The sequence below is a fragment of the Lepus europaeus genome, chromosome 20 (assembly GCF_033115175.1).
Source record: "Lepus europaeus isolate LE1 chromosome 20, mLepTim1.pri, whole genome shotgun sequence".
In the NCBI taxonomy this organism is placed as follows: Eukaryota; Metazoa; Chordata; class Mammalia; order Lagomorpha; family Leporidae; genus Lepus; species Lepus europaeus.
Window position 1 is genome coordinate 66,863,471 of NC_084846.1, and position 27,405 is coordinate 66,890,875.

Consider the following 27,405-nt stretch of genomic DNA (forward strand, 5'->3'; position numbering starts at 1 on the left):
GGGAGGGAGGGAGAGACGGAGGGAGGCAGCAGTCTCACTGTAGGCTGGTAACTATGGGTTTGTGTCCTGAGCACTAAGGGACTCACCCTGGATTATCCTCAGCCTGTCCAGGACCAGTCCCAAGAATGGGTTAGAGCAGGAGCACACGGGGGATAGGAGTGCAATTTGGTACCCACCTCTGTCTGAGGAGGACTGTGGCAGGCATCTGGTGTGCAGGAGGCGGGCTTTCTCCCAGTCTCCCCTGTGCATGGAAGCCTGCACCTACCTCTCTCACCCTCAGGTGTGAGGGACGCACGACCTCAGCGCTCTCCTGCCCTACCTGTGACTACCCTGCGGCTCCTCCCACAGACAGGTGTGTTCCAATCGAGGGCACCTCTGCTTCTCTCATCCCCCCACACATGCTCACCTTTTTCAACCTCGCAGCCCCTGTGCCGGAGCGGATGGCGTCCATCAGGGCCTGCCTGGCGTCCACCGGGTTGTCGAGAGTGCCTGTGCTGGACCTGGAGGCTGCCCCTGATGCAGAGAGAGCTCGGGAGGCTGGCAGGGCAGGGGGTGGCAGGGCTGGTGGGGGTGGAGGGGCCGGGTCTTCCTGCCAAGGGTCCCCTGGGCCTGCTGCAGAGCGCGCGGCATCTCGGAAGATCTGGAGTTCCTCAGAGGCCGAGGATGACACCTGGTAGGGAGAAGTCGAATGACTGCCCCTAGATTCCTAAGAGTGACAGGCTCACAGCTGGCATAAGTGCAAGTGTGAGAGACCCCAGGTTGCCCCCCAGTGCTTTCCACCACACTTGGATGCCTAGGGAGAAAGTGGCCCTCACCAGACGCTGCACCTGCCAGCACCGTGCTCTTGGCTCCAGGCTGTGCTGTTCCATCTGTCACAGCTGGGATGGGCTGGGTCAGTGGCACCCGCCCCAAGGTCCTTCCTCAGAGGGCAGCGCAGTCAGCCCAGTCTTGGTTCTGGAAGAACTCACCTGCGGCAGGCCCAGGATGTTCAGTCTGCCCGATGGCTGAGCTGCGGCCAGGCCCCAGGTCACAGAGGCCAGGATTTGGCAGTCATGCCTGAGAACCCCGACCTCACAGAGCAGAAGCTGCGCACACACATCTGGCGCCTTGTTGAGGCAGCAGCCTGAGACCCAGCCTTAGCGTCCAGTCGCCCTGCTCTGAAAATTGGTGCCTGGAAGCCGCCCCTAACTCAGTCTGCATGGACTCCCGAGGTCATGAAAAACCTGGGGCTCCAGGCAGACAGCGGCCGTCCTGCATGTGCACCCAGCGCCTCGGTGTTGAAGGGACTGGGAAAGTGCTGGTTCTCCACAGACAGTGTGCAAGTGTGCAGGAGCCCTATCTCCTGCAGTGGGCGCCCATCCCGATGCCGGCGTCTCCCTGGACAGGGCCAGAGGGTGGGTTACTCGTGACGGCAGAGCCCCGTCCTTACCTTCCTCAGGCTTCGGGAGCCGCTGTGCCCTCGGATGGCCGCGAGCAGCGCTGACCGCTCACTCTCTGCCTCTGTGTAGGATGGCTTCTTGGGCCCTCGCTCCACGTTGAGCTCTGCGGTCTGAAGCAGTCACAGCGTCAGCACACGGTAGTCAGGACATGCGGGGACGGGACTGAGGGCGGCGCCAAGGGAAGCAATGTGTGGCCGTTATCACCAGGACGGGCACACAGATGGCCCCTGGCTTCCCATGGTTCGACTGGGCCACTGTGCTAGCTTTCACCTTCAGTGCAGGGTCGATAAGCTTTAGGGGCTCATGAACGTCTCTTTGGAAGCAGGTGTTCCATGTGACAGTCTGCCCCTCCACAGGCTGCTCTCAGGGTTTTGGGCACATTTAAGGCAGGCTGGGCTCAGCCTTGGTAGGGTAGGAGCAGTCAGTCTTTGTTTGACTGACATTTCCCACATAGGAGTAGGTTCCTGGGACACGGCTGGAGCATAAGTCATGGGGCATCTGAGTCGGAATCAAACGCTGCGTACTTGGGTTTGCACCAAATCACGGCCTCTGAGCATCCCATCACCCCTGTCACTAGACCCAGCCTCCCACGGCTGAGCAGCGCACACAGCCCCGGGTGGGAGCCCCGGGCCCAGCCAGGCTGGGGCCTCGGCCAGGTCCCTTGGCTGCACCCCGGCTCCTCACTTGCCAGACTGAGGAAATGGCTCCTGGTGAGGGGGTTGGCTCCGTGCCAGAATGCCAGCGCATCTGTGATGCACCGAGTGCCCAGGCCTGGGGGGCAGGTCCTGACAGCTCCTGCTGCTTCTGAATGACACTCCAGCTGAGCCCGGGGGTGGGCACGTGCGCCTGTGGGCCTGGCACACTCCAGCTACCGCCCAGGTCGCTCACGCTCTCCGTGCCACCCTCCCCCTGCAGCGTGGGGCATGGTGCCTGTGTTCTCGACTGCTTGCTTCTCCAGGCTCATCTTACAGTGCCTGTTCTGCTTAGAGAAAACCCAGCTTCCCCTCCCATGGTCACCGTGGCTCTGGACTGCCTAGCGTGGCCACGCTGTACCACATCAGCGACTGATCCTACCCAGGCCAGGCAGGCACAGCCTCGGAGGCTCACCGGAGAAACAAGCCCCAGAACACAGCCCCCTGTGGCCGCTTGGGAAGCCGACCCTGCGTTTCTCGCTCACTTGCTCCCAGGGACGCTGGGCCCCAGGGACTCAGAGATTCAGGAACACTCGGCCCAGGGACTCTGAGACACAAGGACACTTGGCCCAGAGACTCAAAAATGCTCAGTCCCCCCCCCGCCCCAACGCCTCCCTGCCATCCTCGGACTCCTTGGCCCAGCCTGCACCGCAACTGACACATCTTTGTCTCAAGGCCTCGGGGGGCCCGGAGAGGATGTGGGTGCAGTAAAACCCCTGATTCCAGCCTCTCGAGGGTCTACTCAATCATGCTGGAGGGAGGGAGCTGGGCAGGAATTCTGGGTGAAATGAGACCCATGCCTTAAACCCCAAGGCTATCTGTCCCGTCCGAGTCCCCACCCTGCGCACCCCTGGGCCAGCCTGAGCATCACCTTGCGCAGCGTGTGTGTCCCCCCGGCAGAGACGATGGCCTGCATCAGGGCGCTGTGCAGGGACGTGTCCTCCGGAACCGGCCTCTGGACCACAGGTCTGAACTTCTTCTTCGGCCCAAAGATGCTGAGGGGCGGGGCCCCGTCTGTGTCGTGCACATTGCTGGGTAAGGGCTGCGGTGTGTCCTTGCTTCCTGGGCTCACACACTGACCCACTGAGAGCTGACTGACAGCCCTTCCATGCTCAGTGCCGGAGCCCGAGGGCGGGCCTGGAAGCCCACGGCTGCCTAGAGCCCAGGCGGAGCCGTTCAGCAGCACCGTGCCCGAGGGGGCCTGGGTGTCTGCCACCTGCTGGGTCAGAGGGCGTGCCCCGTTCCGTGGGCACACGGGGTCGGACGCTGTGCCAGGCTTCTGGTTCCTGGTGCTTTGCTTCCCAGTGAAACCACAAGCCTGCTCCACAGAAACATGATCCCTCCGGGAAGATCCGCCTCGCGGGAAGCCGGACCCTATGGGGACGCTGGGGAGACTGTCCCCAGGAGACGACGGCTTTCCTTGCGGGCTGCAGATGTCCCCTCGAGGGTGGGCTCCCGCGGCTGATCCCACCACACAGGTCTGCTCAGCACTGCCTTTGTGTCCCTGCGTCTCTGAGGACAGGCAGGGGGCAAGCAGAGGCTGTGCAGCCGGCGCTGGTGCTCGGCCTGCGTGGCTCTTCTCAGAACTGCCGTGCTGCTGGGCCTTCGGGGGCCCTATCCGCCTGGCTATGGCGGAGGCCACATACTGGCTGGACGTTCTCCTCTGGGGCCTGGGGAACATAACCTCCGTGCTGCCAGTGGCTGGCACCTGCGTGTGACAAGTGACCACGGAGAGCGATAGCGGCCGGCTCCTCCCCTCCTCCAGGTGCGTGCCAGCTTCCTGGGCAGCAGACTGTGGCCGCGGTGCTGTGGGCGTGTTCACTGCTCTCGGCCGGCCGTCGGGGTGCAGCGGCTGGGCCAGCACGACAGAGGCCGAGGTGGGGGCGGAGGTGCAGGTGGAGGGGGGGACGGAGGTGGAGGCAGGGAGGGGTCTCTTGGTCGGGCCCGAGGGCTTGTCCATGGAGTTGCACCTCCAGAACTCTCTGACCTTTTCGACGGGCTGAGGGTCTGCGTCTGGAGGGGATGGGGCCGAGGAGATGGTCCTGGTGTTTGTGTGGGGACTCACCAGGTCCCCGAGCTCGTCGATCATGATGGCACCCAAGGACAGGGACCCTGCTCTGTTGTAGCGCCTCGTCTCCGACTTGGCTGGGACGATTTTGTAGGTGGTGAGGCCGTGGCGGAGGCCATAGCTTCCCCCGGGGGTTTGGCCTTGTTGGTACCAGGCCAGCGGGGCTGAGATGGCACTGCTGGCCCTGCTGTCCTTCCCGGTCAGGGCCGGGGGCCTCGTGTTCTCTGTGGCCTGCGTCTTCTCACCACAGGCAGGGCCACGTGCCGGGTCTTTCTCCATGTTGCGCTCATCAGCATGAAGCCTGGAAGCAAAAGCTGTCCCCAGGGGCCCCGCTGCAGCTGAGTGCCCGTTTCTGTGGGTGGCAGATGTGGCTGATGCGTCGCGGGAAGGAGCCTGTGGGTCAGGCCCCGCTGTGCTCACCCTGGCATGGGGCTGGCTGTGCCCAGCCTGGAACGGGGACAGGTGTGCCCTCCTGCTGGCGGCATCCTCTGTGTCGAAGGAGCCGGCATTGTTGTTTCTGTTGCAAAACACGCCCAGGTCCAAGGGATCGTCAGGAACCTCCCCTATGAAGGTCACCGGGATTGCATCCGCGTCACCATCAGAGGCCGGGGCCTCCCGCGCACTGTGGTGGGATTCGCCAGTGCTGGAGCTGGTCAGCGAGTTGCTGTCTGTCCCGTAGCTCTCCTCCATGTCTGCCAGGAAGGACAAGTGCAGGTCACTGCCAGCAACGCATGTAGTCCCCAGCCCAGTCCCATCACGGCTGCAGCTACCCATGGCCCTCTGAGGCTACTTCTCAGCCCGAAAACCTGCTGCAGACGCAGGGGTTTCAAGCTCAGGGACACGGCTGTGACACAGGTCAACTTAGGGACCAGCTTGTGCACTGCGATCCCTGGAGAAACTGCCAGCACACAGGGAAGGAGAGAGGGTTCTGGGTTGGCCCCGTCTTGCTCGGGTCCCCAGGACACACACTTCTGAGTGAGCCAGGTGGCCAGGCCTCTGGGCCTCCTCCAGCTGAGCCTGAGCCTGCAAACTCACAGCAGCCAGGGGGTGGGGCTGGGACTCAGCGCGACAACCCCATCCCCAGGGCAGTTTTCTACTTCCCTTCCTTCCTTTGGGTTGGTTTGGAGCCTTGGCCAAGACATGATTTCTCATTCCCTTGGAGAGAAGGGTGTGGCTCATCTGGGAGAGCCTGGAGCTGTCCAGGGAGACAGCATGCACCTGCTGCGGCCTCACAGGTCTGTGTCCCATGGAGGCACCCACGGACAGTGTGCTACGAGAGGCCCAGACAGGCAGAAGTCTCTGCTCTGTGCCACTCTGCATCTCGCTAACTCATCTCGTGTTCTAGACCTTTCTGTCCAAACACAGAACATGCAAAGCACACCACCTGCAGGGAGGTCCACGAGGCTGCCCAGGGCCCAGAACAGCCGTCCATCAGGAACCCACGCCCACTCCAGGGCTGTCCCCTGCAGCTGTCAGCTGGGGTTCTTCTGATGACTTCCGCCCACCCTGCCGTGGGCTCCACCAGGGCAGCTGTCCCCTCTGTGCTCCAAGGCTGCTGGTTCTCACCTTCCGTGTCTCCCTCAAACTCCACCAGTGCTCTCTGGAACTGGCCCACAAGGAGGAAGTCGCTGTCGCCGTCGCCTGTGGCGGTGGCCACTCTTCCTGCTCTAGGGAGACAGAAAGGCAGGGAGCTCAGTGCTCTGAGGGTGGATGCAACGTGCTCCTCTCCGGAAAGATCTGAGCACAGGCCCATGCCCACTGCACCCCGGACACGCTGTGCATGTGTACGTTCTGTGCGGTGTGCCGGTGTGATGTGTGTACATGCACGTATGTACATAATGCATTGTAGATGTTGTGAGTACAAGAGGGACGTGACATACACGGCATGGTGTGTGGTGTCTGTGTGCTGTGTGGTGTATGCATGTGCACAGTGCATGTGCTGTGTGTGTGCTGTGTGGTGTGTATGTACACCCATGCTCAATTAGCTGTGTGTTATGTGAGGTGTACCTGTGTGCATATGTGTTTGATGGGGTCCACGTATGTGTGCTGTTTGAACATGCATGCTGGTGATTATGTGTGATGTGTGGTCTGTGACATATGTGGGCACACATGTGCTGCACATGTGTGATATGCAGTATGTGTGTGTACACCAATGTTGGATGTGGTTTGTGTGGTTGTGGTGTGTGTGTGTGCATGGGTGTGTGTGATGCATAGTGTGCAGTGTATGGCTGTGCATATACCTGTGCTGTGTGTGTGTGTGTGCTCTGTGGTGTATGTACATGCACTCTGGTTGTGATGTGTGGTCTGTGACGTATGTGGGCACACATGTGCTGCACATTTGTGATATGAAGTATGTGTACACCCATGTTGGACGTGGTCTGTGTGATTGTGGTGTGTGTGTGCGTGGGTGTGTGTGGCATAGTGTGCAGTGTATGGCTGTGCATACACCTGTGCTGTGTGTGTTGTGTGTGTGTGTGCTCTGTGGTGTATGTACATGCACTCTGGTTGTGATGTGTGTGATGTGTGGTCTGTGATGTATGTGGGCACACATGTGCTGCACATGTGTGATATGCAGTATGTGTGTGTACACCAATGTTGGATGTGGTTTGTGTGGTTGTGGTATGTGTGTGCATGGGTGTGTGTGATGCATAGTGTGCAGTGTATGGCTGTGCATACACCTGTGCTGTGTGTGTGTGTGTGCTCTGTGGTGTATGTACATGCACTCTGGTTGTGATGTGTGGTCTGTGACGTATGTGGGCACACATGTGCTGCACGTGTGTGATATGCAGTATATGTGTGTACACCCTGTTGGATGTGGTCTGTGTGATGTGTAGCACATGTGTGTACAAGTGTGCTGGATGAGGTGTGTGTGTGCATGTGTGAGATGCGTAGAGTGTGGTGCTCCAGTGAGGTAGATCACCCACCCCCCAGGCCCACTCCCTCTGAAGTCTGTTTGAGTTGACTGCCCAAAGACCAGGCCCTGTGCCGCGAGGGCAGGTTTGCACACCTGTGCTGCACGAGCACGGGCAGGAAAGAGGCCGCGGCTGCTGAGCTTGCACACTCAGGTGGTGGCCAGGGGCTGGTCCACGTCCCACTTCGCCCCAGAGCACTCCTGTTTTTCCTGGTGTCCTGAGGCCCTGGTCAAAGGCAGCAGCGGGGGGTGCTTGCTGTCAGGAGGCCCCGGGAGAGGCAGGCAGGTGCCCGGAGCCCCTGCCAGCACTACGAACTCGTGCCCCTCCTCCACAGCAGAGCCTGGGGCAGGTGGTGGAGGGGACAGGTGTGGGGCGCTGACCGAGCCACCCGCAGAGCTGAGCTGCATGGGCTCCTTCAAGGGGGACACAAGGTCCATGACGACGGTGACAGCTTCTACTCTTTTCCTGCAGCCCTTTGCAGAGGCTTCCTGGGAAGGTCCTGGTGGCCCAGCCTGGCCCGTGTGCCTTCACCAAAGTGTGCAGCCACCACGTGCCAGGCCTGAACGCGGCTCCTCTCTGCGAATCATCTTATTACAACCCCCAGGAGCAATGCGTCGGGCAACGAGTGCAGTTGTCACCATCGTGCGGGCAGGAAGCTGCCCCGGTCGCCCTGGCATCCACCCCAGGTGTGCCTGTTCCAGAGCCTGGTGGTGGCCCAGCCACGTCTGGGGAGCTGGGGCTCCCCACAGCACAGGGTGTCCGGGCGATGGCCGCCCGCCTGCCCAGCCGCCAGGTCTGGCCCGATGTGCGTCACAGGGACAGGGGCATCGGCGAGACACTGCTGCCGGAACAATTGGAGAGCTGTCCTCGCAGGGCTCCTGCTGCCCTCCTCCCATTGTGCGTGGACACAGAGCTCATCTGCGATTGTGCACCCGCGGCGGAAGCGGAGGACTCTGCCGCCGACTGTTAACACGAGGGCCCACTTCCGTCGCTGCTCATCAGGCCCAGATAATGAAGCCGGAACAGCTCCGCACAGCCCTCGCTTCCGCAGCACGGGTCTCGTTCCGATCAACAAGTCTTTCTTACTCGGTGACGAGGTCCATTCGGGAGCCAAGACGTGGCTTCCAGATCCGCCTCGGCTAATGGCCTGTGACAGGCTGGACAAAGGGGCCGGCTGGAGCTGTGTGCCTGCAGACCAATTAGCAGGGGCCACGGAGGTGCGTGTCGGCCCCTCCAACTGCCTGTCCTTGGCCTTTAATTACCAAGTGCATTTTGCTCAAGTCATGTTTTTCGCTTTCATGGCGTGTGAGGGCTTCAAAAATCCACATCAGAGTATTTGCATTTAAAAATGTAACGAACTGTACGGTAAAGGAAGAAAGGGGGATTGCTATATAAAGCAGCTTTGGAAGTGGAAAAAAGGCACTTTTAGCTGAGGGCTCTGTCCATTGTCTCTTGATAGCTCCCTGTAAGGACGTGATCCCATAGAAGGCAAAATCTGCACACAGCCAAGTTCATGGCATCCACGTGGCGAGCTCTAACACGTGCAGCCTGCACGAGGACCATGGAGTCTACGCAGAAATGCAGAGCAAGGCTTGGGGGCACCACACAGCAAGGAATCCAGACATGCAAATATCGCAGGCTGAGGGTGAAGCCAGCAGCACAGCACTGGTCTGTGGGCAGGGGAGGCAGCCACCTGGGCACAAACCCACCCAGCAGCAGGACTCACGGCAAAGCGTGAAGTACAGCGAGGAGCAAGCCTTTCCCTGGAGTTGTACTCGCTTCAGTGCAGAGCAGCTGGAGTGGCGGGCCAGCTTGTTGGCGAGCAGAGGGTAATCACAGTTCTAAAAGGCTCCTTGCATCCCCCAATGCTCAGTAGTTCCTTTCTACAAAGGAACTTAGGTATTTCTTCCATCACAAGTGGGTGTGTGACGCTCTCTGTGGTGCTGCTGAGAGCCTGGGGACCCCAGCTGTGGGGATCAGCCTGGCAGCCACCGGGGGTCCCTGCAGCCAGGCCTGAGCCCAGCTTCCTCCCGCCCAGCTCAGCTCGGGCTCCGCTGCCCTGTAAGAGGCCTGGGCAGGCCGGTGTCCTGCTGGTTTCCCACTCAGACTCCCGAGGCTTGGCGACCTGGTGCTCGGTCAGATGCCCAGTGCCTGTGCTCCTCTTTCCTGCCTCGCCCCTCCCCTGCGTCTGCCTCCTCTGACCCCTACAGGCTGCCCCGATGCCTTTGCTCCGTGCCAGGCTCTCCTGGCCACGTCCCTTCCCCTTCGCAGTCTGGCCTTGCGCCCTGGTACTGCCACGTGGGTCTGGGCTCTGGGGCCCTGCTTGCCAGACAGAGAGAGGGCACATGGGAGGAGCTGCCAGCTGCAGTGCACTGTGGTCCCTGGTTGGTGTCTCCTGAGCCTGCCACGCCCCCACACCGGAGGGAGGAAGCAGTGGGCCTGTCAACCCTCTGCAGCTTCTCCTGGAGCCACGTGGCCCGGGGACTGCTGCCTGGGTGGCTCCTGTGGCAAAGCTGAAGACCCATGGCAATGCCTCTACCTCGCTTTCCTTTCAGATTTCAGGATACCACCTTTTCCTCCTCGCTCACACCATTTACTCCCTGCCAAGGGCTACAAAGGGGCAGCCCCTCCTCCTGCTTCCATAAGGCACAGGATGTGTGCCTGCCATCACCGGGCTTGGAGAGCGCTTCCCGGGCGTGCACTCCGGAGTCCCTGCGGCAGGAAGCAGTGCCTGGGTGCAGGCAGCAAGTGTGCACAGGTGTTTCTCTCCCGGGCTTCCTTCCCCTCCTCCCGCCCCAACTCCCAAACAGCCAAGCTTCAGACAACGCTTCTCAACTGACAGTCTGTTGTAGGAAAACAAAGAGCAAACATAGCACAGACTCTTTACCATCAGGCTGAATGTGCGGAATAAGCTCTATCCCACGGTGCCAGCTGCTGTGGAGGACGCGGAGATGCGGGGGCCACTGCTGCATGAAACAGGACAGACGGGGACAGCACTGGGCACTTTCCTGCTGCACAGAGCCCAGGGGGTGGGCACCTCTGTGGGTCCAGCTCAGAGGGTGCTGCCCCCACCAAGGTGGGCACGCACGGCCCCTTAGCATGGGCTCACCCCACTCCCAGCCAGACAGGAAGTGGGAGCAGCCATACCCAACCAGCGTCAGGGAAGCAGAGGCTTGGGGAGTTTCTTGGTTTTCATTTGTGAAGAGCGAGACGCAGAGAACAGCCTGAGTGGGAAGCACCTGAGCCACGAGACGAGCGCACAGCCTGCCCAGAGCCCCTGTCTGACGTGGCTGAGCTTCCTCTAGGGGATCTGCACAGGGCAGCTCAATAAAAAAAATCCGAGCAGAGAGAGATGTCGCTCCCAGGTAGCAACTTCACCTGCGGAGGGTTTTGAATGGAGCCTTGGACAGCGCACAATGGGTGCAGCCACACAGGTTAGCTCCCCACATGCCTGCTTCCTGTGTCCACAAAGCCTCAGGGCGCTGGAGCAACAGTGTCTAACTCAATGCACTCACACATGAGTGCGATGCAAAATCCTGCACTTACATTTAAAGAACAAAGAAATAGATGGAACTCATATGATTATCGAATTAGTTCCAAATGTAAGAAATTAATGTTTAAGGATTTATGTATTTAATTATTCAAAAGCATGACAAGGGAGGAGGAGATAGTGCGAGAGCGAGCAGGTGTGCACAGACATCCACTGGTTGACTCTGCAGACGGTGCAGCACTGATGTTCGGGCCAGGCCAAAGCCAGGGGCCAGGGACTCCATCCTGGTCTCCCATATGGATAGAGGGCCGGGGCCCAGGCACTGTAGCCATCTTCCTCTGACTTCCCAGGTGCACTAGCAGAACTGGAAGCAGAGTAGCTGGGACTCAAGTACTCTGATACAGGAGGCTGGTGTCACAAGAGGCAGTTTAACCAACGAAAGGGCTGCTTTTCGTTCTAGACGTGGTACACATCTCATACTTCAAACACATCTCAATTCAGACCCAGAACTTGCCAAGGGCTCAGCAGACAGACCTTGCAAGTGGCCACAGTAGTGGGCAGTGCAAGTTCTTGCATGTGTCTTAAACAGTCCCAAAGTTCAAAGGCACCGGACAGGGTCTATAATGTATAAAATGTTTCTAAAATTTCCCACAGTCTCAGAGTTCCAGACCTAGAATATGCCAACTGTGTCTAAGTGAGTTGCAGGAAGCACAGAACCCAGAGAGTAATGAGGCTTCACGGTCTAGAACACAAAAACTATGTCGAAAGTGACCAAGTCTCAGGACGCAGAGGTTGGTGGGATTTGCTAGGACGCCAGGGCCTGGTTCCCTTCTGAACCCCTCCACGAGAGCTCAGTCCCTAAGGCCCTGCAGGCAGCAGCACAGGGTCCCACAGACACTGTTATCACCACCGTGCCCACCATATACGGACAGGCAGGGGCTGAGAAGGGACTTTAAGGCTGCCAGGAAGAGGGTGGGGGCCTCACAGGGGCTCCCTGCACCTGCAGACGCTACACTCTGTCTTTGGGAGCGCTGTGGTTTCATTTTGGCTCCACTGTCCAAGGAAATGCCTCCATCCCACTTAGTCACTCGCTCCTTTTACCCCAAAAGGAAGGTCAGAACTCAGTACCACAACATCTACTCTCAGCTGGATAGACGGCCTCATGCAGCAAGGCTGGCTTTGGGTTTCGGGCTTGGAAACCGTGCCAGTTCCACTGTGACCTCGCCTGGGGGAGGGGGATGCGGTATCTTGCCTGTCTGTCCGTCCATCCTACCTCCACCATCCATCGACCATCTCTCTCTCCTCCATCTCTCCATCTGTCATCCGTCTATCCTCTGGGTATTTTTCCAGCGAAAGTGTTCTACGTAAAGGGGAAGGTGACCTGGGTCAGACACAGGACACAAGACCCCCGCAAGTCAGCTGTGAACAGTGTCGCACAGTGAAAGGTCGGCTGCGCTGGTGAGGCCCCGCAACCTGCTGGGCGCTGGTCTCACGGGGCAGTGCTGCGTAGCTCAGCTTCCCCCCGAGGAAGCTGAGCCGAGGGGAGTCGCTGGCCCAAAGGCACACCGTGGACACCCGGGGGCAGGTCTGACCCGGGGCAGCCCCACGAGCCACATCTTCACCCTCGTGCCGCTGCTCTCCAGGTGTCAGGGGCACTGGTCTGGGTCCCCCTGAAGGCAGCTGCGTCTGGGGCGAGCTGTGCACAGCCTCTCTGCCTGTCACCCCCAGGGCCTCCATCGGGACGGCAACAGCCCTTGCACACCTCTTGGTCCAGGTCTGGCTCAGGCTGCGTGCTTCCTCGAGCAGAATCTCCGTACTGACGACTGCGCCAAGTCTCCCCTGCTCCAAGGCTGCCCAAGCAGCCTCTTCCACTCGGGCAGGCACACATGAGGGCAGGTGACACGTCCTGCTCCTGCTGGGATGATCCAGAGACTCAGGGAGCATCCTGCCTGTGGCCCCACAGAACACCTCTCTCATATCTGGGTAGAAATCAGCAAGATTCCCTGACCATGGACAGCGTCAGCCGAGCCAATGCCAACTCCCGCAGTGGGTCCCCAGGGGCCACAGACAGGAGCGCAGACCTGGAGGTCACTGAGCAAAGCCATGTTTCTGCACGACAAGTGACTAAAGGGAGTGTCACCGTGTTCTCTGCTGCCACAGACATAGGCAGCGTGGGGTCATCCTGACCACATGCAGCCCGTGGGAGCCGGAGGGAGGCCGGGGCCAGCAGCTGTGGCCTGATGTCCTTTGTGAGGACATACAAACTCAGCCTTAGGGTCATGCTCCAGATGCAAGGGCGAGGCTGCCCATGCGGGGTGTGTAAAACACGAGACAAAAGTCAACACAAACAAAATGCGACCTTGGTGTTGGCTGAAAATCACCCAGGTTTTGACCATGGCCATGGCTGTGGCCGTGGCTGTGGCCAAGATTCCGTGCCTAGAACCACCAGGCACTCACCTCCCATTGCTCTGGTTTGGGAAGGTGAAACCCAGGCCCTGACAGGTGGACAAGAAGAAATAAATAAAACAAAAGGTGACTGACAACACAATTGATGAGTGGTTTATAAGGAAACAGTTGCAACAAAATGTGCAAAATACGGAAGCCTTTGCTCATTTTCATGATTGACTTACAAACTTTCTTTAGAACCCAGCTTACCTTCTATTTATGTTTGCACAGCAGTCTTTATTTGACCAGTTCTTAAAGTTATGTAAAAGGTGCAAAAATTGAAGGCTGAAGAGGATCAGCATGGAAGCAGGGCCATGCGCTGTGGGTGCAGAGCTGGACAAAGGCACGGGAGTGATGGAAGGGGCTGGAGATGGGGCGAGGCACACGGATCCCCAGGAAAAGGGGTGCAGGGGCGGGGCGTGGAGACAAGAGGGCTCCCCAGGCTGTCTCTCAATCATGCAAACACCATGGAGGTTTGGGAGGAAAATGACGCATTCCGTGCCATTCATGTTAAAGGTAATTACTGAACAGCAAGGTAGAATGAGAGTCAGGTCAGGCTGCAGGCACGGAGTCAGTCCACGCGCAGTAACCAATGAAACAAGGCGGGGACAAGCTCTGCTGGCCAAGCTTTCCACAAGGGCAAAGGCTGCAGAAAGGCTAAACGCTCACAGCCATAGGACAGCCAGGGTGTCACGTGACACCCTGCATGCCCGCAAGGCCCGGGAAGCTAGACAATCATACCCTGGTGTGGGCTGGACTGACAGCCGCCAGTGCGTCACAGGCCCAGGAGGGCAGTGCTGGGCAGCGGTGTGGGGAGCAGTGCGTCACGTTCCCTAAAGTGAAGACGAATCTTTCTGATGGTCTAATAATTTCTCTTCTAGAATATTCTGTATGTATACACAGAAATCCTACAGTCTGGGAAAGAGAATGACATGCTGGCTACCAGGACAGTGGATAAGGAAATGAATGAGGGATGCCCGGCTCATCGTGGGTGACGCCTAGACACAGGGTGCTTGTGGGAGGGTGGTGGGTGCTCGGTGTTACATGTGACGGCAACACCCACGCCACAAACAGCGGAAGCCCCCGCTGAGGGGGACAGCCCCTACCCTTCCCAGGAGGGTCACCATGACAACTGGGTGTGGCCCGCTCCTCCCAGGATCACCATGGCGACATCCCCACATCTCGTCACTCACCTTGGGTTCGTGCTCCCTGGGCTGTTCCTGTCCCACGGAGGGCTCTTTGGGGGACCTAGCTCCGGGGTCCCAGCAAAGTCTTGGTCGCTGCTGTCCTCTTGGTCAGTGGCCCACTTGTCTTTGGACTTCACGCTGTCGTGCTGCGAGTCCAGGGAGACGATGTCGGAGGGGGAGCTCATCACCCCCGAGTCCTCGGTCGTGTCCTCCGAGGCGAAGCAGCTGCCCACCGACGCCGTCTCCTCCGCCTCCACGGGCACCGGCGCAACTCCGTCCACACCGGTTGGCCCTAGGGGCAGGCTCACTGGGCAAGAAACACAAGGCAAGGTCAGCAAGGCCACACCAGGCCCATGGAGCCATGCAGAGGGGCACCCACGGCCTGGCCCCTCTGGGATCAGGGACTGGGGTGCTCGAATTGGGGGGCAAAGCCTCTTTCAAACATCATGGCTTCCTCACAAAGCATCTAAGTCAGGAGGAACCACGTGTGGCTGAGGCAAAAGTCTCCCTCAAAAAAAATCAGCGTTTGCTGAGTCTGCCCTTTCGACCTGGGTTCTCCGTGCAAATACTGCAAAGCCATTCAGAAACTCAAGAGATGTGGCCGATGCAACTGTGTCCAGGCCACCCTGGGTTTGACCCAACTGTGCTGAAGTCGGTTCTTTCTAATGACATCAGGAACCACCGGACCACCTGGACCTCTAGGCAAACCAGGGAACTGTGGGACCATCTGAGAGAATGTCACAGCTCCACTCGAGGCTCGGCCTGAAAGTCCAGCGGTGCCCTCCCTGGCATCACGGCCGTGCTTAGTGCACACGGGTGGGACAGCACATTTCTGCTTAAGTCCGAGGTGATCTTGGGAGACAGCTTCCAGGAGCACTTCAGAGGCAGAACAAAGCATCCTTGGCCTAGGCTCGCCGGCCCCTGGGAACTGACACGATGAGATGCTCGGGTGGCGTTGTCAGAGCCGAGCGCCGTCCAACACGGTCTGTCCTCTGCAGACACATTACGTGCACGTGGTGTGAGTTGCCACGTTTCCCTTACTGGGCCAGGTTCTCTCAGCTCCCCAAAGCTGCAGGCCCGGAGCTGGAGCCCGACGGGCAGGCACGCATGTCTCTGGCCCAGCTGCAGGCCAGGGTGCTACTGTCGGCGCAGAGAGAGATTTTAAACAGCAAGACAGTTCCAGACATGCTGGCTATGCACTGTTTATGACAGTCAGAGAACAAGGCGTAGTGCCAGTGCCTTTTGTGTGAACATCATCCCTCCCGTGAACACTGGATGCTTGGACACGAGAGCGTGTGGCGACAGCAGGTGACGTCACACACAGCATCACCCACATTTAACCAGACAGCAGCGCAACAACATGCAACAGACACAACCAAACAAAACCCCTCCAGCTTTTCCCACCCCAAACAGTGAACTTGAGAACAAGACTTGGAGAGCAAACACGTTTCACGGAAGAGTCGGAAGGAAGGAACGGAGAGGGAAGCAGGAGCCGTGAGGGCGTCAGTCACACAGGGCACCGTCAGCTGAATGCAGTGCATGGCTCGGGCACAGCCGCTCTCTCCCAGCATCCCCAGCCCTTGTCACAAGAAACACTGCCTGTGCTGACCACACCCCTGGGGCCTGCCGCTGCTGCTCAGCCTTCACCCTGCAGCCTGCTGCCCGCGCTGGCCGTGAGCACCGAGGTGCCGCCACAGGGCAAACCATGCAAAAACCTGCTCCGTGCAGCCGTCGGAGGTGGACGGGACTGCGTTTCCTGCTCTCCCTCCCTGGCCTTTGCCACCGTCACTGGACAACGGGGTTCACTGGAACCAGCACCTTTTCTCCCGTCTCTGCTGTACATGGACCACACAGCTGGTAGGTCACAGAGACCCAGCTTCGGACCCCAGCAGAGCCGGTTACGGCCGGGAGCTAAGGGGGCTGGAGGAGGGTGACGATGCCGGGGACTGAGCGTCACGGGCAGCTCTTTACTGCCAAGGGCCTCACAGGAAGGGCCTGCGACTGCATCTGGGGACAGGGACTTCCAACCCAGGGGTGTGTGCGCCTCACACGCCAGGGATGGCTGCCGGCTCCAGGCATGTGTCCAGGGCTGGGGGGCCCAGTGGGCAACCCCCAAATGCTGGGGCTAGCCCCCTCCCTTCCCAGTAGTCAGCACACGAGTGTGAAGCCATCCGAGGAAGCTGCCGCCATAGCCACCTTCTCAGCCGGCCCCTGGGCCGGGGAGGCCTTTCTCCCCCAACTCCCATCCATCTTGTCCAGCTCACCCCTTCTTTGCAGGGGGAAGGCCGTGAACGCTGGGCGGGGCTTGTTTCAGACACCTCAGGAGCTCTGAGGCCAAAATGAGGAGGGACAAGACCCAGTGGCATGAAGCGAGCTGACCGCAGACCCTCAGTGGACGCGGCGAGAGCTGTGGCCGAGCCACCTGACACCGAGCCTCATGCCCAAGCGCCACGGGTTTGCCTGGCTCAGCAACAAGGCCTCAAGAGGTGGCTGAGGGGGGTCTGGGGGCCAAGCACATGTGCTCCCCGCCTCTGCCACAGGCTACTGCCTCGAGCCAGAAGCTAGCACCAGAGGAAACGTTTGTCTGCAATGTCTCCAGCCCATGGCACCGTGCTACCAGCAACAGAAAATGGTCAGTGGTTGTCCATTTCCCACGTCGCCTTCCCTCAGGGCCCATGGCCCAGCCACAGTCACATCATGAACTGGGGCCTGCCCTGGGGCTGGGCAGACAGTGCTGAGCCCACCCGGCAGGGAGCTCCTGCTCATGGGGTCCATGTGCGTCGTGAGGGGGGAGTCCCACATCCATGAGGGGGCAGTCACCTGAGGGCCTGAGGAGAGGGCCTGTGGGCACCAGGCCCCTACAGCAGGGCCCGGGACCCACCTGAGGAGGATGGGGACGGACTTCTGGGCAGGGAGTGAGATCCCACAGAGCGCAGAATCCGGTGGGGGTGCTGCAGCTGGTAGAGCTGCACGTGCGGGCCGTGCAGGCGTGGGGCCATGTGAGCCGCTGTCGGCGCTGGGTCTGGGCACCTCTGGCAGCAGCCCTGACTCACACAGGAGACCGTGTCCCACATGGCGCTAGTCTGCACCTGGGTGGGCGTCAGTCTCCAGGGGTTCCTGACCACGAGTTGGCAGCAGCACCCGGGAGGACCTTTGCTTGGGACCAGATGTGCCCAGACCCCCATGCTGCGCCCACCCCCATGCTCTTTGCCTGACTGACCCTGTGAACTTCACACGTTCTGACAATTTCCAAATGAGATAAGGGCTCAGGAGACTTCTTCCTTCATCGGTCCTAACTGGAAACCCGGAACATAACAGGAGAACAGGAGCTGCTTAGGCTGCGACAAGGCAGGGGCTCATCCATTGTGGCCTGTTTCCCACCCTCACCACAGGCCCAAGGTGGCCAATGAGCCCAAGGGGCCAGGACCCCAGCACGAAATCAGGGGCCCAGCAGGGAGCGCAGGTCTGAGGGAGGCCCTGAACCCCACATTCTATACTGAGTTGCAGACAACCCTTTCCCCTTTCTATAAAAGAAGCAAGTTCTTCCAGAAACAATCAAAATCCCTTCTAGATCTAGAATGTTCTATCATGGAACGCACAGAACAGAATGTCGGAGGCAGCACTCTTGCTACAACTGGCTGGTGGCCAAGCAGAAGTCTGAGAAGGAGTCAACATCGCCATCACCTTCCTGCCACCGTCAGGCGGCCCTGAGGGGCCAGGTCTTCCAGGTGATCAACGGCAAATCTGCTCTTTCCTTTGTGGACTAGAACGTTATCATTGCAGGTTTTTTTTCTTTTTTTTTTTTGTTTTTTGTTTTTTGTTTTTTGTTTTTGACAGGCAGAGTGGACAGTGAGAGAGAGAGAGACAGAGAGAAAGGTCTTCCTTTTTCCGTTGGTTCACACCCCAATGGCCGCTGCGGCCAGTGCACTGCGGCTGGCGCACCGCGCTGATCCGAAGGCAGGAGCCAGGTGCTTATCCTGGTTTCCCATGGGGTGCAGGGCCCAAGCACTTGGGCCATCCTCCACTGCACTCCCTGGCCACAGCAGAGAGCTGGCCTGGAAGAGGGGCAACTGGGACAGAATCTGGCGCCCCAACTGGGACTAGAACCCGGTGTACCAGCGCCGCAGGCAGAGGATTAGCCTAGTGAGCCGCGGCGCCAGCCCATTGCAGGGTTTTACAAATGTGAGTAAATGCATTTACTTCATCTTCAGTGGAAACCTAATATAAATTCATCATTAGATTCTTCTTTCCAATGAATAGCCACAGAGCCTATGTAGAAATATAACTCCACCCCTGTCCACCCAAACGATGCAACCCCATGCTTCAGGGGCCATTGTAACTACAGACGGCCACAGAGCCTATGTAGAAATATAACTCCACCCCTGCCCACCCAAACGATGCAACCCCGTGCTTCAGGGGCCATTGTAACTACAGATGGCCACAGAGCCTATGTAGAAATATAACTCCACCCCTGTCCACCCAAATGATGCAACCCCATGCTTCAGGGGCCATTGTAACTACAGACGGCCACAGAGCCTATGTAGAAATGTAACTCCACCCCTGTCCACCCAAACGATGCAACCCCGTGCTTCAGGTGCCATTGTAACTACAGACGGCTACAGAGCCTATGTAGAAATGTAACTCCACCCCCTATCCACCCAAACGATGCAACCCCATGCTTCAGGTGCCATTGTAACTACAGACGGCTTGACAGATTCTCCAGCTCAGGTGTGAAGAATAATTTCAACATGATCGAAAATTTTTAAATTTAATTAAATTTTTAAATTGAATTTAAAAATTTTATTTTTTCCTCTTACCATAGGTTGTAGCATTAAATTACTTTGATGTATACTTAACTGTCATTGTAGTAATTAGCAGCTAACAAAAACCACATAAATATTCTAGAAATTTAGACAGTGGCTAAACGAAGTAAAATGTCATAGGAAATGTATTCTATAATGAGCTAATTGTTTTTTTTTCCCCAACTAGTCCCTTCCAAATGACTAGATTACTTGTTATTGCTAGGATGAGGCGGGCTTGGCACAAACCCAATTCATACTGTTCACTTTGAGAAGATACAAGCATGGGAAAAACACCAGTGAGCAGAGGGGCAAGAGGGGCTCTGTCACGGCTGCACCCTCAGGTTTTCAAATTCACCCTCTGCTCCACGCCAACAGCAACTTCGTGGGTCCGCCCCCAAGTTGTGGTTACTGATCTGTAACCTGACAAGGTCTTTTGTCCATTTGGTGAAAGAAAACCTGGAAAACCCACCTGAGGCTCCGCAGGATTTGCCGCTCTGACACCAGGGCTGTTTACCCTCCCACCTCAGGCCAGTGTCCCCATTTGTCCTTGGTGCTGTGTGCCTCAGGGAAGTGCGCCCAAGGCTTTCCTGCTGGGGAGGTGCCTGGGACCAAGCTGGCCACAGGAGGTTTGCAAGCACTTCTGTTAGAGGAGAGGCAGACCACTGGAAACTCCTGGTGTTCTCCTGGGGCGTGCACACCCTGGCTGGACCCCGCCAACATACGCAGAGCATCTCAGTCCATCTAAGAGCTGGGTGGTGGGTTCCGCCCAGCCTGTGCCAGGGATACCTGGTGGGGCTGTTCGTTCTAAGCAGGGGAGACAGGCAGGTGACCACGGAGCTGGATCTTGCAACAGACATGGCTTTGGCAGGTGGCAGGATATTGGGTCAAAGGCTGGCGATGACAGGCACACGAGGCAGCGCAGGAACTAGGGACAGCTGCAGACAAGGTGCTGGCGCCTGATCTGGTGCACGCGAGTGCGTGCACACACACGTGCAAAGGTGCAGGAGGAAAGGCATGGAGGGCAGTGTGGGTTTAGGGTGAGCCTTTGAGAGATGCGGCCAGCAGCATGGCAACCCCAGGCTTTGCTACCACTCCCTCTAAATGAGCCCTCGTGCACGGCTTCCTCAATGCGGGGTCACTTGCGCAATCCTTCGGAGCAGCCTCTTGTGCTTGCAGAGCACTGGTTAGCTTTCATGTGAACATGCGCCCCCAACCCCTGGACTTAGGCCCCTCATTGCACAGTGGAGCCAACAGGGCAACCAGCTGGTGACCCAGCACTGCCACGCTCTGGGGCTGGAGATGAAGGCTGGCCGGCTTCCTGGGCCTGAACACAGAGCTGGGTTCCCTAAGTACTCCTGGTGCCTCTGCATCTGCACTGTAACTCTAGGCCTGAATCTTTATGCCTGGACAGGAAACTCTGCTACCCCATTGGCCCTGGGTCATCAATTTCTCCTATCTGGGTGAGCCACAGGGGATGTGCTCCAGATGGAGCAAAGCCTTGTCAATCTGAATGTATTTACATGGTGATTGGTCCAATGACGGGCAGGAATCCTAGGCTGGGCCAATCAACATCTTCTCCATACTTCTCCTCCACAGCTATGGGGAAGATGGTCTCATTGGCTGGAATAAGTTTGAATAATGGCAGCTGTTTGTACCGGCACAGCATCACAGCTCATGGCTCCAGTCATGCCCATAACAGAGATTCACGTCTTGGAATTCCCAATTGCAAGGGTATTTCAAAAAATCAGTGGAAAGACAGAATTAAAAGGACCTTATGCAAGTGAGCTAAAGACACCACAGAAACTCATCTCGCTTGATTAATTTAAGGCATCTTTTGATTTCTTAGGACTAAAGAGTCCTGTCTAATCAATTTCCCTCATTTTTCACATTTATTTTTCTCTGTGGTGTTTCTGTTGTAGGAAGCATGGTTTGAAAACTATGAGGAGGTCTATAAAAATCAGTGGAAAATGTTTATTATGAAAATAGGCATGGATTTAAAAAATGTTTCCATCAAAATAAACTTGTATTTAAAAGTAATTAGTTAATTAATTAATTTGAGAGGCAGAGAGATAGAGGCAAACAGAGAGCTTCCATCTGCTGGTTCACTCCCCAAATGCCCACAGTGGTCAGGGCTGGGCAGGGGCTGAAGCCACGAGCCAGCAAAGCCATCCAGGTCCCCCAGATGGGTGGCAGGGACCCAACAATATAAGCCATCATCTCTGCCTACCAGAAAGTGCATCAGCAGGCCGCAGAGTCAGGAGCCAGAGCTGGGAAAGGAACCAGCTCCCACGTGGGGTGAGGCGTCTACACGGCCAGTTACACCTGCAACCCTGAATTCACCTTTTGGTTCCATCTTCCATAGCCCTCAGAGTAAAGGGGACCCTGCTGGATGCACTGCCTTGGCCTGTGCAGTTGCACATGTTGTAACCTTGGGACAGTCTCAGTCCTCCCAGCTGAAGGCTGGCTCCACTTCCTCCTCCTCCTCCTCCTCGGCCACGGGTGGGGACAAATCCAAGTCAGATTCTGATGGGGATGCTTCTGCCTCAGCACTGTTCTCAGCTGCTCACAGGGAAGAATCCGAATGCCATTGTGCTTTGTTTTCCTACCACAGCGTGCACTGTGCACCATTTCAGCTGGTAACAGAGCAGGTGCACGAGGGCTCCGTGAGAATGGTGGGGAGGTGAAAAGACTTACAGTGCAGCGCCGTCATAGCCTTCGCAAAGCACAGAGCGATGCAGCACACATGTGTGTGCGTGACTCCCGTGTGGAAGCACAGAGCGATGCAGCACGCATGTGTGGGCGTGACTCCGGTGTGGAAGCACAGAGCAATGCAGCACGCATGTGTGTGCGTGACTCTGGTGTGGGCAGACCTGCCAGCTGCCTGTCATATGAACGAACAGCACCTGTCATTAGGCACACTGGTATTCCTGGCCAAGATGCTCAGCCACCGAGGTGCCGGATGAGGTGTTTGCTGTACCCCAGGGGATGCTTCCTAGGCTCTCCAGCGCCCACACACTTGGCTTCCTGCATCTCCAGGCACCACAGGCTGCGATGAGTGACCGGTCCTCTCCGCCCACCTTGTGTGTGTGGCTCCAGGGTGTCTGTGTGGTGACTGAAGGAGCCGTTTCTCAGATGTACCCCAACAGTAAGGGTGGGGCGAGGGTGTCGCTTATCCCTAGGACCAGTGAGACCTCCCCCCCACCTGTGGATATCAGAACTTCTACCAAAACGTGTCTCCACGTGTGTGTTCCTAAGCACGAGTGTTGCCTCTGAGAGTGTTCTGATGTCGATTTCCTTCTCAACAGTGGCCGTTCTTGCTTTATGCGCTTCTCCACCAAAACTGTCCGAGGCACAGACTACCAGCGCTCACTTCACGGTGGGGATCGAGATCCTAACCCCACCTCGGTAGAGCTAACCCCTCCAACGGGCACGTGTCCTCTCCCACGTGCTGGCACACTGCCCGCTGGTTTGCGTGTCAGCAGGGGTGGCCTTCTCGGGCTCACCTGAGTGTTACCCTTCAGGGAACAGCATCCCTGGGGGAGCCCACAGGCCCACGCACAGACAGCGAGTCCGTGGGGGCAGGGACAGGACCCATTTGGACCCAGTGGTCAGTTTTCCTCATAGCCACAACAGCAACTCGGGTGGATGGTGCACTTAGCCTCTCAGAACTGAGGCTACACTTTGTTTCCAGGGCATCTAAAATTCCTCCTCAGCACCAACCATGTGGCCCCGCCTCCGCTGACCTCATAGCTCCTCCTCTGTGCTGATGTCATAGCCCCGCCTCCACTGACCTCACAGCTCCTATGTGATGTCATAGCCCCGCCTCCACTGTCCTCACAGCTCCTCCTCTGTGCTGATGTCATAGCCCCGCCTCTGCTGGCCTCACAGCTCCTCTGTGCTGACATCACAGCCCCGCCTCCGCTGACCTCACAGCTCCTATGTGATGTCATAGCCCCGCCTCTGCTGGCCTCACAGCTCCTCTGTGCTGACGTCATAGCCCCGCCTCTGCTGTCCTCACAGCTCCTCTGCGCAGTCATAGCCCCGCCTCTGCTGTCCTCACAGCTCCTCCTCTGTGCTGACATAGCCCCGCCTCTGTTGTCTTCACAGCTCCTCCTCTGTGATGTCATAGCCCTGCCTCCGCTGACCTCACAGCTCCTCTGTGATGTCATAGCCCTGTCACTGATGACCTCACAGCTCCTCCGTGCTGACATAGCCCCGCCTCTGCTGTCCTCACAGCTCCTCTGTGATGTCATAGCCCCGCCTCCGCTGACCTCACAGCTCCTCCTCTGCGCTGACGTCATGGGGTCAAGTGAGACTTGAGACTGCGGGCCAGCTCAGCTCAGCACTGACTCGTGCAAGCTACAGCATGGAAGCCGAATCTGGACAGCGGCAGTGGCTGCTCAGAAGGGCAGCACCGGCCTTCCTCATCTGGTCCACGTGCCCCTGGAGGCGTGTGCGTGGTTCTTCCTACTTGGCAAAGTACAAAAGCATCGCAGCCAGTGAATCATTTCACCTACGCCTGAGGCTACATGGCATAGAAACGAACCGCCGGGTTCATGGAAGAGGCAAGCCCATTCAGAATCACAAAAGCCCCGTCAGCCGAGATCACCAGGAAAATGTTCCATGACCCGGACTAGAACACCTGCATTTAAGTCTGCCTCCGTGTCCCGCGGCTCCACTCGTCCAAGGATCTCGATCCACGTGGAGCCGTCCTTCAAGGAGAGGCACCGGGCCTCTGCTATTCCAGGGGCTTCACTTCTTGGTGGGAACAGACAAGGGGGCGGCGGACGGCAGCCCTCCTGGCCAGATGGAGGCCACTGCCGCTGTTTCTCTCCCCAGCGCATTAAAGCTCATGGATTTCATTTAGCCCAGGACTTGGATGGCAACTGGATGTTCTGGGACATGCCCAGTCGCCAAGGGATGTGACCTGGTTGGCACTGACTCAGGTCTGCCACGAGCAAAGGTGTCCTGGGCCACTGAGGGCGGCCGACTAAGGGACGCTGCCCCTTTCCTGGGCTGTTTCCTTCGGATTCTCCCTTTTTATCATTAGCACCTTGAGGACAGGCACGTGGCCCACGCACACTGGGCTTCCGTGTGCAGCTCCTCATTTCAGTCTGACAGAACCTGAGCAGACGGAGGACTGCTGTGTCTCCGTAGAGCCTGTCGGGTGACAGCTGTCTGCCGCACTTCTCGGTGTCTCTCTATAAAAGGTCCCCTTTCATTCGGGCACTCTTTACCCCACCTTCCTACCCAGGGTCCTCCCTGACCCCTCCCTGCATGCTGGGCAGGTCCACTGGGGTCAGCATTTCTGCTTCCCCAAACTCCCCCCCCCACCACCATACGGATTTCCCAGCCCACCTCGTGTTTGTTTTCAGCCCTTTTAGGAACTTGAGTTTTTAAAATACCACTAGCATTTCCAAGCATTTAAAATAAAAGTTGGTGCAAGTTTTCTAGCTGTGAATAATTTAAATTGCATTCAACACGCTGCCTAAAACCCTCTCTGAAATCACTGGGCAGGGGGTACTTCCTGTCTCCTAAGCAGCAGCTCCCACTTCCCATCCAGCTCCCCACCTTTCCTGGGAACTGGCTTCCAGAGCCTTCCACAGGCTCCAGACACGAGGGACTACGTTAGAGTCCTCTGAGTGGGAAAGTGACACCTAAGAACACGCCAACCAGGTCCCCAGCCCGCGAAATACGCCCAAAACAAGAAGTCAGCTGGGACAAACCCGCGACGAGACCTGTGTGTGCAGGGGACCCCGGCCGCTGCTCCGTGGCTCACAGACCTGTGTGTACTCAGCAGACCCAGTCATGACCCCCACCCTGCGGCCTTCGTTTCCACGCAAAGGACCACGGGTCACTGACCATGTGCTCTGCTCCTTCCCAGAGCAGGTGTGCTCCGCACAGTGCGGGCGTGGGCAGCGCCAGGGTGGGGGTGCGGGCAGTGCGGGCTTGGGTAGCATGGTGCGCCAGAGGTGCGGGTCAGGCGCTGGGGGCGCGGGCGGGGAGGGCCGTGACCAGGCCTGGCGAGGCACTGGAGTAGGCGGAAGGGTGGCGTTGACTTCTGCCTCTGCCCTAGCTCTGCCCCGGCCTCTTCCCTGGCCCTGCGGGCAGTGGCGCCCCATCCGGAAGCGCTTGGGAGGCGCCGCAGTCCGGAGTGGTCTGGGGCTGTCCCCGCTCTGCCTCCCAGTGCCCAAACGGCCAGGCCTCGCCTCACTAACTGCACGGGATGGGACCAGGCATCTGGGGCAGCCGCTGAAGCCTCACCATGGGGTGGGCTCTGTGACGCCCCCGCCCCTGCCTCAAGCTGGCGTTGCTCTCAGTGGCCTCAGCGAACATGGGCCCTCGTCCTGTGCAGAAAGCCACACCTCCCAGGCCCTGGCGCATGGGGCCACCCCCAGGCCGCGGAGCACATGAGCACCTGGGCAGCCCACGTGTCTGCAGCCAGCCCAGTGCCTCCGCGGAGCACACCTGCAGAGCATCTCCGTGTGAGGGCGGCACTTCTGGGGAAGGTGAGGTCCCCACAGGTGGAGCGGGCCACCCTCGATGCCTGCAAGGGTCGGTAAACCCCACAGGCTGTTTGGGCAGGGGCGGCGGCGCACTCACCTCCCTCCTCTTCACCATTTCCTGTCTCTCCCTCTCATCTCCTTTGCACCTGAGCGGTGGAAGTGAGCTGGGTGTGCCAACTCTCCAAACCCTCCGGACCTGGGCCTCACTTGGACCCCGACTTCTGGGCGAGCGTGGAGGCTTCTCCAGCCCCTTGGTGTGCCCTGAGCTGAGACCGGGGAGCACTCGCCATTGGTGCTGGTGGCTTCTCTGCAGTGGCCAACACGGCTCGATGGCTCACACATGACACTGTGGAATATTTACCTTTGTGCTGGCACAGGGAAGCATGGGCATTCGCTGCTCAGTGGGGCTGGGGGGAGAGGGGACCACAGGGGCACAGTTCAGCACATGCAAGACGTAGCCCTGGGCCCCCAGCCTCCACCATCACACCAGACGGGCACTGGGTCCCCATCTGGGCCATGGCACCTGGCATCATGGCAGCCCTGGACGGTTCCAGGGTGCAGATGGTCAGCAAAGTGGCCTCGGGACTGCCTGACTTGCCCCATGGAGGGACCACAGCTCAGAGGCCACTGAGATGGGGGGAGGTGCAGGGCACTCCACTCAGGAGACCTCAAAGGCACCAGGCTGTTCTTCAATGCCCTGAGAAATGGAACTGTGAACGGAGATCCTCACGGGCTCAAACACAGGCACCGGGATGGGGAGCAAACACACAGCCCATCAGGAACAGGCTCCAGAGTCTGGCAGGCCAGAGGAGCTGAGCGGGTGTGTGGGTGTGCACAAGTATGCGTAAGTGTGCACACGTGCTCACAGATGCTCAGATCCAAGCCAGGTGGAGAGGTATGCAGGAAATGAGGGGGCAGAGAAACGTGTGCATGAGTTCAGGATGGTGCCGAAAGCTGCAGCCCACACTCGTCCCCAGTGGACGTGGGGGCCATGGGTTGTCAGCCAGGCCCTGCCTGGGAGGGGGCGCTCAGGGATAAGTGCAGGGGTCAGAGCAGAGCGGCAGCTCCTGTGTGAACTGGGCAAGGGTGGAATTCAGGGTTCTGGCAGACAGAGGATGCACACTGGCAAGAGGGCCACACACACCTGGGGCAAGGCCACCATGGCTGTGGCCGCTGGCTACAGAGCTGGGGGCTCAGGCATGAAGTCAGAGCCTGGCTGTGCTCTGTGCCTCTGCTTGGCACAGCAGGAACCACCCCATCTCGGCTGTCGCATCAGCCAGGTGCAGCCAGGGAGACCCCGGTTGTCACACACAGGGCTGTTTCCTGACACTGGCGTGTGAGTCCAAACCTACGGCAAGTCAGAGGGAGAAGCCAGCGTCCAGGACAGCCTGGCAAGGGTGGAGCCTGGCTGAAGTGTTGACCTCCTTTGTCCTAAGACGAGTTTCCTATCATCTGTGCTGCACAGAGACCTTATTTGTAACACAAGGCCAGAGACAACACCGACCTACAGCTGTGGTAAAGACGAAAGGGTTAATCCATGGCTTGGGGGAATTTTAGCCATTGTCATCGCCTGCTTTCGCTCTCTCCACACCAAGGGGAGCCATGCAGACCGAGGACCTGCCCCTCTGGCAGGAGACTTTGTGCGACCCCACCGTGCAGCTGGTGTGCAGCCAAGCCTGGCCACCTCTGCACAGGTCGTTTCTGGCCTGAAGGGTGGGCAGCAGGCTTACGTTCAAGGACAAGTACTGGTGATGGGACTGGAGCTCACCAGGACAGTGGAGGCGCATCTCTGCCCTTCCAGACAGGGAGGACAACTGCTTCCATGGTAAATCCCTTTCCAGTGGCACATTAGTAACTAACCTCA

At 58.4% G+C, this 27,405-nt stretch overlaps 1 protein-coding gene and 1 non-coding gene across 2 annotated transcripts in view; one reads left to right on the forward strand and one right to left on the reverse strand.

Moving 5' to 3' along the window:
• The window catches only part of COBL (cordon-bleu WH2 repeat protein), a 203,270-nt gene that overhangs the window by 10,906 nt on the left and 164,959 nt on the right, over positions 1–27,405 (reverse strand). The window contains exons 10-14 of the mRNA XM_062178958.1: positions 14,240–14,540; positions 5,766–5,866; positions 3,003–4,891; positions 1,430–1,549; positions 407–670 (exon numbers count right to left, since the gene is read on the reverse strand). Coding sequence (XP_062034942.1) covers positions 407–670; positions 1,430–1,549; positions 3,003–4,891; positions 5,766–5,866; positions 14,240–14,540 — 2,675 coding nt within the window. The remainder of the gene's footprint in view (positions 1–406; positions 671–1,429; positions 1,550–3,002; positions 4,892–5,765; positions 5,867–14,239; positions 14,541–27,405) is intronic.
• On the forward strand, positions 12,985–13,105 carry LOC133750132 (small nucleolar RNA ACA64). The gene has a single exon (XR_009864652.1). It is a non-coding gene; the product is annotated as a small nucleolar RNA ACA64 (small nucleolar RNA).